General features: G+C 29.4%; 1 protein-coding gene across 1 annotated transcript in view; it reads right to left on the bottom strand.

Moving 5' to 3' along the window:
• Positions 1–3,948: 3,948 nt before the first annotated feature.
• LOC107449899 (cell adhesion molecule Dscam1) overlaps positions 3,949–12,022 on the bottom strand; it is a 269,009-nt gene continuing 260,935 nt past the window's right edge. Inside the window, exons 30-34 of the mRNA XM_071184247.1 lie at positions 11,787–11,972; positions 9,562–9,706; positions 8,082–8,134; positions 6,167–6,365; positions 3,949–5,410 (exon numbers count right to left, since the gene is read on the bottom strand). Of these exons, the coding sequence (XP_071040348.1) occupies positions 5,287–5,410; positions 6,167–6,365; positions 8,082–8,134; positions 9,562–9,706; positions 11,787–11,972 (707 nt within the window). The 3' untranslated portion in view covers positions 3,949–5,286. The remainder of the gene's footprint in view (positions 5,411–6,166; positions 6,366–8,081; positions 8,135–9,561; positions 9,707–11,786; positions 11,973–12,022) is intronic.

Below are 12,022 nucleotides of genomic sequence, written 5' to 3'. Positions count from 1 at the left end.
TATATATTCCAAAGCATTATACTCTTGTTATTCTCATTTCATTTTAATATTTATTTCGAATGTGAGTAATAAAGACATAAATTTTCTTTCACTAAGTATGAGTTTTGTTTCGACTTTTTAAATAAAATTTATAATTTGATATTATTCACATATTGCTTTTTACATAATTGTATACTTTAATATTAAAGATTTTATTCGTATTCATTCAATCAGTCTTAGCTCCTTTGTATACATCCAGAAAAGACGTCGCTTACAAACTAGCATGATAAAAAAAAGACTTTCACTTTCGTTTTCTATACATTTTTTAAATATAGTTACCAATTCATCAAATTATTTTTTTTTCAGTTTTATTAATCTTAGATCCTCTTCTAGCGGCTAAATTTCTTCACAAACATCTTGCTTACGATCGATGAATTCTATAAACTTTCTCTATACCTGTTCCCAACCATCCCTTTGCATGAATGAAATAACCAGGATCATTTTTTTTTTGCAGCGCATGCGCATCAGGAAATGCTCCAGGTTGATCTAGAAGGGAACTAAATTTTGTTGAAACATGCTGCGCCTCATTCTGTTTCTCAGTTCTTTCAAAACATATATGTGAAACATTTTTTCCATTTTTTTATTAAAATGTTCTTTGTTTTAAGTTATTCTGTATATTTCTTCAAAATTTATTTATTCATGTATGTGATTGATTTTTAAAGTTTAATGGAATATATGAAGTAAATATAATAGAAATATAATGCATTTTAATATTTTTTAGCACTTGTCTGAACTAAATGTCAGTTTTTTTAACAAATATTCTAAAGGATATTTTTGGTGTATAGAAAGAACACTTTAAAAACCATATTTATAGTCTTACATTATTTCTATTATAGTTTCTTGCTAAATCTATTCCTATCATGCATTTTATTTTTTTATAAACTAAGAATCTGTTGATAAATTAGACAATATTTTAAAATGCTTAACTATAAGCATTAAATTGTCATAAAAATTTAAAATATTCATTAAAAATTGAATTTATAAAACTTACATTGTTCAATTTATGAAAAATAGTCATAACTAATAATTGATTACTTTGTCTATTTAGATAACAGAAAAAATATCTATATCATTTATAGATGAAAATCATCAATCTCTTGTAGTTTAAACTTTTCCGTTCTTTTTGAAAAAATAGTTTAGTTAAAATTTTGATTCAAAAATGTTTATAAGAAAGAAAGAAATTTTATTGAAAAACTTGAAATATTTAATTCTATTATCAGCATTGCATTATATTTTCCATTTACGATATATCAATATACACGAAAAGCAATTGTTCTAAAATAATGGCAATGAACAAAAGTTCTGCTTTTCGAAAGCAATACATTTTTGTAAAAGACATTGTGACACACAATTGTAATTGAAATTAATTTCAATTCCCTTCGATTCTTTTCTTAATTTCGATTTTTGTTTCAAATATTGTATTATTCGCTATTATCTATAGTAACTTGCTTCTTTATATTGAAGATAATCAGGCCTCTTAAGCAGTTGCAATTGGTAAGCAATCGGTAAAATTGTCTCCTGCTGATCCAACATTGACTTTCTTTATTTAGAAAAAATAATAAAGAAACTACAGACTTCACAGGTACTATTCACTTAAATACTTTTAAGATAAAACGAAATAAGGAAAGGTGAAATTAAAATTACCAATACGTTACTTAATCTGAGGGGCCATATTTTCCAAATTTCTGCCCTTTGTACCATAGAAACTGGAATTTAGTGTGTCATGATGTGTAATTGCGGCAGCCTCTTCATAAAGCTTTCGAATTCACCCCGACCGGGGTGTACAGATGTGGTGGTTAAAGCATCCTACTACGAACCCAGAGGTCCTTGGTTCGAATACTGTCAGTAGCCAACCATAATCTCTCACTTCATCGCATTAGAGACTGTACATTTTACTCAAAAAGACATATATGCTGTTTCAGTTTTGAATACATGGAGTTTTCAAAATCGAACAATGAGAGTTCACTGCTTTAACCCCTTCCTTTTCGCTCCCGTGAAAATGACGCGGTGAGGTTTCGCCCTCTATTTCTCGCTCTCGTGATATTGACAGTAGTAATGTGCGAATAACAATAAAACTAATTCATTTCTTTTGCCCAGAAAGCATTTTATTTCTCATTTTGCACACCAGGTGGCAGTACCAGGATATCTTTACGGTAATTGTACATAGTTAGCTTATTTTAAACTAGATGTCAGCACTAATAAGATACGTAATACAAATACAAAAGCCAAAAAATAGGCACTTTTATGACCGCTTTCTTGAAAATTAACCGATCGTTATGCGGTTGAGTGAAGCCATTTAATGCCCACAAGGCCATCAGGGCTTGATTTAAAATCTAAAAATGGTTATGTTATGGATTAAACATTATTTTGCGTGAAAAAGCGTGACTTTTCTTTATTACGACAAATGGACAAAAATACGTTGCTGATTTCTCATAATAGACCCTGTTTGATATCTGAAAAATGTTCATTTGCTTAATAAAAAACACATTGAAACATGTTCAAAACACATTTTAGGGTATATTCTTTATTGGCAATTTAAAACGCATGATTAACATTCATTTAATTCGTAATTAATAAACTGGAGTAAACAAAACATACATATTTGAAATATATACATAAACTCAGCTGTTTGATATACACGAATGCTTATCTGATAGCAATTATAACATCACAGTTAATTTGAATCAAGTCTTGACATCACAGTAAATCATCACAGTCGAGATGGAACTGCACCAAAATTTCAGAGTAATTACTACATTTATAGATATAATGAATTCAAAACGATCTCCTTGTTTGGGTGATTTTCTACAGAAGCATTTTTTTTCCAATGAGATACACTATCTGGCTAAAAGTGTCCGAACACCCAGTGGTATAAAAACCTTTTTCTATTTTTTTGCATCAATGAAAACCAATACACACGTCTGGAGAGAGCTGTTTTTACCAGAGAGTGCACCAGCTTTGATAGGTGACCATATGATTTGACTTTAGCTGAAATGAGCAATGGCAGTAAAGGTCATTCATTTAACTAGTGACAAATTCTGTTGTTTTCTAATTTGTCTTAAAGATCTTTTAGCTGTTCAGGATCAGGAATCTGAAAAGGCCAATCCAACTTTAGAACAACCACTTTGTCAAACCGTGTCTGCGCAAGTTTGGATGTGTGAATGACGTGGTAAACCTGCTGAAAGAGGAATGGGCCTTCCTCGAACCTTTGTCATGCAGTTGAATGTGCAGTTTACTCCAGAACATCCACATACACCACAGAGTTAATATTTCCATTGACAGAAACTAAGAAAACCAGGGCAGGCCATGAAGAATACTCCCACTCTAAGATACTTTATGTTGGTGTTTGGATATATTTAGCCAGATGGAGTATTCAGTAAACAATTTTATTATTGAATAATAAAAATTAGAATAAAAAAAATATAAACTACAACCTCGTACCTGATAGATTTTATATTGATAGATGATGTTTGGCAGTTTGCAGAATTCATGATAAATGCATATTTTTTATTATAGTTACTATGAAGTATACATTAAAATTATTACATTTATTTCAGAATTTTGATATAATCAAATCTCAAATTGAACACGTGGTATCAGGGGGTTAGTTATTTCTTAGAAGGAAGTGTACGATCTTACATACTAAGAAACCGGGGCAAACCAGTTTAAACATGCTGCTAAACTAAACAGTAGACAACTGTTGTCTACAATGGAGGTCATTTCTCTTTTTATTGTAATAAATTGACTTAAATAGCTGACAAAATTTCGAAATTAAGAATGTTTTCTTTTTAAATTTTAAAACAACAAAACTAAATAAAAAAGCTAAAACTAACAGAACAGACAGAAACTAATAGAAAAATAAACTAATTAAAAATTTTGCTTGCTGTATGACAGATAATTCTCTGGAGGAATTAGGAATAGTTTCTTTCAAAATTTAAAACAAAATTAAACTTAACTCCATAACAAAACGTCTAAAAACTGAAAAGAACCATTCTTCATATTTTTAAAAATATATTTTTGAAGCGAAATTATGTAAAGTTTAAAATGGAAAACCATAAAAATAAAATTATTAATGTCAATTTAAAGTAATGCTCTATTCAGGTAAGTTAATTGAATGAGTTTCATATTTACTAGATTTTCTCATCAACAAGAGATTTTTTGAATTCAAAATATCTTTAATCTCAGCCAAATGTCACAAATGCCAAATGAGACAAAATATATAATTTATTTACAATACATTTTTTAATCATTCTTAAAACTCTCGTGAGGTATTGTTTTATAAATAAAAACATTCAATGATATTTCATGCTTGCATAAATTAAAATACTAAAAAAAAGTTAAAGTTTTTTTTCATGCTCTTATGGCAAGCACTTTTTATTAAGTCTTGATTTGAACAACTGAACATCATATAACTTTTGAGGCTTAGCAGAGAAATGTTTATCAGTATTAAAAGAAAGTAGCTATCTTAGTAAATTTTAAACTATCAGATGAAAACAATTCTTCAAAATTTATAATAAATATCATACAACATTTTGTAATGTTAGTGCTTTTTAGAAGAATTAAAATGTTTACACTTAAACACTTCTGATTTTCCTAAAAAGAAATGGCACGAATGTCTATCAAATATGACATAAATATTGAAACAAATTCGTAGTATACATTATTAGGTTAATGGCATTTAAAATACATATTCTTTCTAACTTGATTAATTCAAAAACAATTTGAGTGCTTAAATTTTTTTAATAAGTGACCAAAAAAGATCTTTATAAATTTAAAAGTATCGAAACATTTCTCCAGTTTTCACTTCAAAGTATTTTCTGAATGATTTAAGTGCAAATTAAATGGTAAAAGTTAATAATATTTAGATGTAATAAATATAATTGAAGATATATTTCTTATTCCTTTGAAGTAGAATTATGGAAGACTTCAACTATTTACACATTTAAAAAGGAGAACTCGGAACACCTGTCTTAAATATCGAATGCGTATCATTGAACAAATACAAAAACATTAACATCGAACTTTATTTTGAAAAAAAGAAAATCGCATTTGTGAACCATGGCTAGGATTTGATCTTGTCTCTTCAACTGCATATTGAATCTTGTAAATGTTTTCGACAATGAGCGATGAGCATTTGGCAAGGATCTCACTGCGTAGTGTATTGTTCAGTGCTGTTTGTCTGGAAGCAAGAGCACCAACAGCAGTGATAAATATGCATGATTTAACGCTACAATTTATTCATCACTGTCAGTAACATTCGTTTCTGTCCCAGTCACACTCGGCTTCTGACATTTCTTGTTTCAGTAAAAGGTCATCCACAAGGTCAGATCTTTCTAATTCAATGTCAACATCACTTTCAGCCGTGGTTTCTCTAGATAAAAAAATATTTTTTTTGTTATAAAATAACAATGTAAAATTATCAACAGAATTGAATTGAAATTAATAATCATGGTATTAAGTAAGTAATTGAATTAGTATAAATTATATTTAGAAATTAACCGATTTTAACTAAATTTTGAATTTAACTATTTATTATGAATTTAATTTAGAAGTATATAGAGCATTTAAATTATTTGAGATGTAATAAAATTTATAGACGTTTAATAAGAATAAAGTCGTTTAATAGAAATAAATCCGTTTTACAAAACGCCACCAAGGTTCAAATCAATTCAAATACTGTTGCCACCACTCATGAATTTAACTTAGAAGTATATTAATACTTATGAAGTATATAAAGTATCTAAGTTTTTCTTTCTTACCGTGTCCATTGTAGCTCTATAAGACAAACCCACATTCTATACCTAACATTGGTGTAGAGGCAATTCCGATAGAGATCTACTTCTCAACTTAGTAATTTACAAGAAAAAACAACAACAAAAAAGGTATACACTTTAGCATTTTTCTATAATAGAAAATTATTTTATTTTATTTTATGAATATTCTTGACTGAATATTATTTTCAGCAAAAATATCGCATTTTCATTTATTTTTTACTTTTATCAAATTCTAGTATTCTTCCGCATAATTATGAGTCATTCATAAGAATCCACTCAGTAACAAAGCAAGCGAATCATTAAGAAAGTGTTCACTTAATTTAAAAGTATTTTTTGCCTGTTTCATGTCTTACCGTGTCCAATATGGCTCTATAAGACAAACCCATCTTCTATAAATCTCTTTGTCTAACCGTCTTTTTTCTCTAGTGGCGTCGCTATCAGCATCGTCGCCTCTCTGTCCCTCTGCGGGCAAGGTTCGAAACTTCGACTCACTATATACACCAATGGACGGATGTGAGGACGGAAATTTCACGTCATAGGTCGGACACTCGGCTGAATGAAAACATTTCAGATTTTAAAAAAACATTATTAAGTCATGGAATATATTTAATAATTAGCAATGTTAATGTGATTAAAATTAATTATTGATCACGGTTATTTGATGATGCTGACTGATGAATATATTATTAGTCTCCAGTCTGAAATTTGCGTAAATATTTTGAACCATTAGATTGGTGATCGATAAATTAATTAAAAAATAGTGTAATATTTAATTAAAAATACACAAAAAACTTACTTATAATTTATTGTTCAGAAAAATTGTCTCAAACGAAAATTCAAATTGCTCAAACTAAGATATTATTAAAAAAATATAGGTGTTATTTTACTTAAAATCCCACGATGTTTGAGCAATTACTAAGTCTACTATTAAGTCTTAAAACGTAAAAAAATTACAAATTAAGATTTAAAATACTATGTTTCACGAATAAAGGACTCTTTTTTATAAAAAAAAAGTATTTCATATCACATTAAATAAGCACATTTTAAAGCAACTAAAAAATATTCTTATTAAACACATTTTTCAATGTGGTTTCTGTCTAATATTTTATATTTTTTTACTAAGAAAGCTGTGGGGACCCTTTGAGGTAAGCCCATGGCTGAACATCGGAATGTATAAGTATCCTCTAGTTGAATATATGCTAGATCTATAAAGTAGGTACCAAAATCTTTTTACGTGCCAAGTTCTAGATCGAAAGTCTTAGAAACTTGTTGAAATTGGGTAACTATTAAGGAAGGACATAACTTACATGAATCCTGTAAGATAAAACTCTACCATGTTTTTTCCTTTTTTAATTTGCTTGTTCTTGATTTTTTTTTCTTCGTTTATTTTGTGATGTAATGGGCTGCTTGGTCTGTATTGATAGATATTTTAAAATAAAACCATATGGAACACTAATTTGAAAATCTCGAACCAAAACTATTTTTGATTTGTTTTGTAATAGTGTTTTGTTGAGCTTAATTAAACTATGCTTAGAGCGTAAGGAATTAAAAGAATTGATTTTGATCGCATATATATACTGGGTGATTCTAAAAAGATGGGCAAAATTTTAGGAAGTGATAGTATACACCCAAGCAAACAACTGTTATCAAAGAATGCATGGTCGGAAACAAAACGCAAAACCGCTAGAAGGCGTCAAAGTTTCTGTTCTTATATGAGGCAAAAACACACAAAGAACGATGAAGTTAAGTTATAAAAGCAAATTTAATGGCATGTGATTACAATAAGCGTTCAAAACAGTGACCGGCAGCGGCCATGCACGCAGTAAAATGGCGAAGAAAAGATAGGCGAATATTCTGAAACACACCAGGCATATCACCAACTTTCCCTGCAGCGGCCGAAAGCTTGGCGACAAGTAACGCAGAGCAGTAACTCGCAACAGGAATGGAGCTTTCACGTTTGCATCAAACAACTTTCCAAATGCACCAGCACCTTTGCGTTTTGTTTTCGACCATGCATTCTTTGACAAAAATTTTTTGCTTGGGTGTGTACTATCACTTCCTAAAATTTTGCCCATCTTTTTAGAATCACCCTGTATATATATATACATATTTACAGTATTTTAATATACAGGTAAAGAGTGAATAATAAAGAGCACTCTGCATACTTAAAATCTTTGAGCTTTTGAAGTTTTAGACTATATTTTTCTAATATATATTAAATTTTCATGCAATAATACAGAAAAAAAAATATTTATTTGTCCTTCTTACCTATTTTTTGATATTGATCGATGCCCTGGTTTAGAATAAGTTGCTCTTGAAGCCTAAAATGAAAACGAATAAAATAAAAGGAATAAATCTTATTGAAATATAATGATATCTGACTAAACTGTCGATTGTTATTTAAATGTTATTTTAAGTGCACCCTAACCTGCAAACTCATATTGAAGTATTTTAATTAATAGTTATATTAATACAATATTAAAGTGAAATACTACAATATCATCTATTAATCTGTTATGTTGTTCATATTATGTGTTTTAACTTTGCAGTCATATTCGAAGCAATTACAGCTACCAACGACTATAAATGTGAATATTTATTTGGATATTAGAAAGGTCATTTTTAATGCAATAAAAAAAAAAAAAAAAAAAAAAAAAAAAAAAAAAAAAAACAATGTTTTCGGAAACTAATTTGTTGAAAATAAATGCATTTAAAATCATGATATGCGCAGTTTTTAAAAACATAAAAATGGTTACAGTGAACTTTGCTTCTTAAAATTTCTCTGAAGGTATAAAATTATCATCACCACTGCATAATTATAATAAAGAAATTTTTTTAAATAAAATTTTTTCTGTTTATTTTTATTTGAATGGTCTTTGCTAGTCGCTACAAATTTTTTTTTTGTTTGTCTCATAGAGGTATCTTGTTATTAGGCTTATTAAAATACTTATAAGGCATGCGCTGATGGAAGTATGCGCCAAAAACAAGTTTTATATTTCAAACATGGTTTAACATAAAAAATTAGAGTGCCTCCTGTTCTTTACAAAACATAAATATTGTATCATTTATCATATGATATGATCATGATAGTTTCTGAGCAACACTAAGGAACCAAGAGTTTTCCTTTTCTTCTGCCAAGATGAGATTATCTATGTGATTACAATAATTAAATATTAGTTTCTGTAATAAACGGTTCACGATTACTTATAAAATTGTCAAAAAATGGAATAACAAAGATGATTAATTGGGATCTAAAACCGATTAATAGTTTCATCAATTCTATAATTTTTCGTGCAATTTAAGAAAAATCCGGATAATATCACTGTAAAAAGTACTGGCATTTTAGTGCTGCAGCATCCGTAAAGTCCATTTTACCGTAAAATCCATCTTTGCTGTTAAATTTTATATGGTAATTGTTACAGTAATAATTATTTAATTACAGTAAATCAGTGATTTTGCATTAACTGTAAAAATTACGGTATGTCAGATTTTTATTCAGTAACTTTTAACAGTAAAAATGAATTTCACGGTGAAAGTATCGATGCTGAGGGTGCCAGTGCTTTTTTACCTTAAATGGGTCAGAAAAAGTCTTACAGTGTACACTAAAGTATTTAAGTATCATGATAAGTATTTAATTATTGAATTAAATAATTTGAAAAAGGTATTTATTAGGATAAGTGCTAAGTAAAATTAAAAAAAGGATTTGATGGTAAAGGAGGGTATAAGTGTGGTGAAAAGAACCTCGTACTGAGCCGCTGAGTGGTCATGATAGGATCTTCTTCCATATTGTCCAAATGTGTGCATCTCTCTAATGGTCTCGTGCGAACTTTCGGTGTCCGATTCACATCCTGGTAGCCGAAATGTCGCGTACGGGGTGATATCGTCCTCATAGTCTGCAAAGAACAACGCCAATTGTTACTACAATTTCCCCACAATAAAAAATATGATAAATAAATTCATTTTTAACTTTCAAGCAAAAGCGCATATGTAGAATAAGAAAAGGAAGTAAAATTCGTTTTGTAATATTAATCACGATAGCGTTGCAAAGATATATTTTGTTTATTTCTTCGTCTCCCTTTGATACAGGTTCTGTCGCAGTTCGGTACCTGTTTCGAACAACATCGTCTGATCAGCATCGTTTTCTCAAAATTGATAAATATTTTTAAAACATTTTTGTCACATATTGCAATAAAATGATTCTGGAACTAATTTCTTCGTATTTATATCGAATTTTCTAAAAAAAACATTATTTTCATATCATTTTAACCTTGACTTTGATGCAAATATCATCAGTTTAGTCAAACTCTTGGTGATTTTATTTATTTTATTGTGTGGCAATTTCAGTAAATCTTTTTCCTTTTGTGATTTTTTCTCTCCTTATGTTTCAGTCATTTTTATGTAAAGAGAAATATTTATCTCTAATTGTAAAAATTTTATTTTATTTTATATTCGGTGTTTAAACAGCATACAAAGTTCTGAGTTTACGACTATCAGTGTTCATCTCCATTGCCTTGTAATTTAAAACCGGGTGCGGGATTCGTATCAGTCAGCCATCGCTGGGATTGGAACTCGTGCACCTCATTGGAAGGCGAACGCTTTATTCCTGAGCCACCCCTGGTCTAAATGTTAGATTACTAAGTTTGATTTTTATGTTCCATGTGTTACATCATTATGAATGACAGAAAGCTTCGGTGTCTCAACCAATTAAGCAAAATCAGCTTTTTGTTTTGAAGAAGGGTAAGCTTTCTTATACTGATCGAAGAACTTGTGTTCTCAGATTTACTAAATAATTGAATTGAGTAAATAGAAAATGTATGGCACGTGTGCCATAGAGCTGGAAGCTTTGTCGTTTGCACAGATGGGAAATTAGAATATTGCGTGTCAGATCAACGGTCGACGAGGCTATCAGAATCGAATTAAAATTAGGCTAATAATAAAGGCTCAGTATTATTATAATTATTTTTCAAAGAAGGAAGATAAATCACGGTTGTATGTTAATAGATGAATAATAAATGTAAGGGGTAAAACCTACATTACATTGAGCTTTCAGAGTTATTGCAAATGTTCTTTTAAAAAAGAATAATATAATTCATAAAGTACACGGTAAAAAATTCCAGATCAAATAACGTCATAAAGCACCTGCCCTTTGGGTATATCATCAGTAAAATTCCTTTTACCGTAGCTTTTACAGTAATAATTGTTTCATTTGAGTAATTCGGTAGTTTTACTGTAATTATTACTCCATGAATTGCGGTATATCAGACTTTTTGTTCCATAACATGCTCCAATGAATTTCTTGTTCCATAACAAAAATTGATTTTATGGTGAAAAGTACCAGCACCCCAAGTGTTGCTACTTTTTGGCGGAATTTGATCTGGAATTTTTCACAGTGTATTGACTTTGAGTTTAGTACTTTAAGTTACTGCACCGCCGAAAACATGTGATTTTTTTTATAAATACGACTTCATTATTTACTAGATAAAGTATACTTTATTTTTCTAACTAAATACTTTTTAGGGAAATGTCATCGTTATGTAGAGTATTTTTTTATAATTTCTTACAATGAATATTTAAAAATTCGCATATCTCGTTCTAGAATGGTTCATCTGTAGAGGCATATGATACGTAATGATATGTAAGAATGTGTCTTAAGAATTGTGAACTGCAAGCTTTGAGAAATTGTGAGCTACATTGCATATATTTTTGCGATGTATATGTTTGTAATGCATATATTTTGTAAAGCTTACATCAGTGGAATCAATATAAATTTAACTAGAATAAGTATCATACAATGAAGTTTTTTTTCAGAACTCATATTTATTCCCAAAATGTTTAATGAAAGGTTGTGCATAAATTTATTTGAAAATCAGTTAAAATACTAGCGATTATGTAATTATTAATGATAAAAAAAAGAATAACTTTTACCAAATCGAAGCAAACAAATATAAGAAAAAAAATGTTACTATGCCTCACAATGTCCTTGTTCTCCTGCGGTATTTGGATCTTGGTTCGCCTGTATAGTTGCCTTAGGACCGCATGTTTGATACATGGATGTCTCTCTAATGGGAGTGTTACCACAGTCTGATGTCTTCTTTACAGGTTGATTTGGCATTAGAGGAGTCGTGTTTGAATTTCCAACTCGACGTTCGTAGTAGTCATCTGCATTAAGTAATAAAAATTATAGTGTGGAATATCTTACTAATGTTAGT

This window comes from Parasteatoda tepidariorum, chromosome 8, assembly GCF_043381705.1.
Source record: "Parasteatoda tepidariorum isolate YZ-2023 chromosome 8, CAS_Ptep_4.0, whole genome shotgun sequence".
Taxonomy (NCBI): Eukaryota; Metazoa; Arthropoda; class Arachnida; order Araneae; family Theridiidae; genus Parasteatoda; species Parasteatoda tepidariorum.
This window is presented reverse-complemented; position numbering and strand designations above follow the sequence as displayed.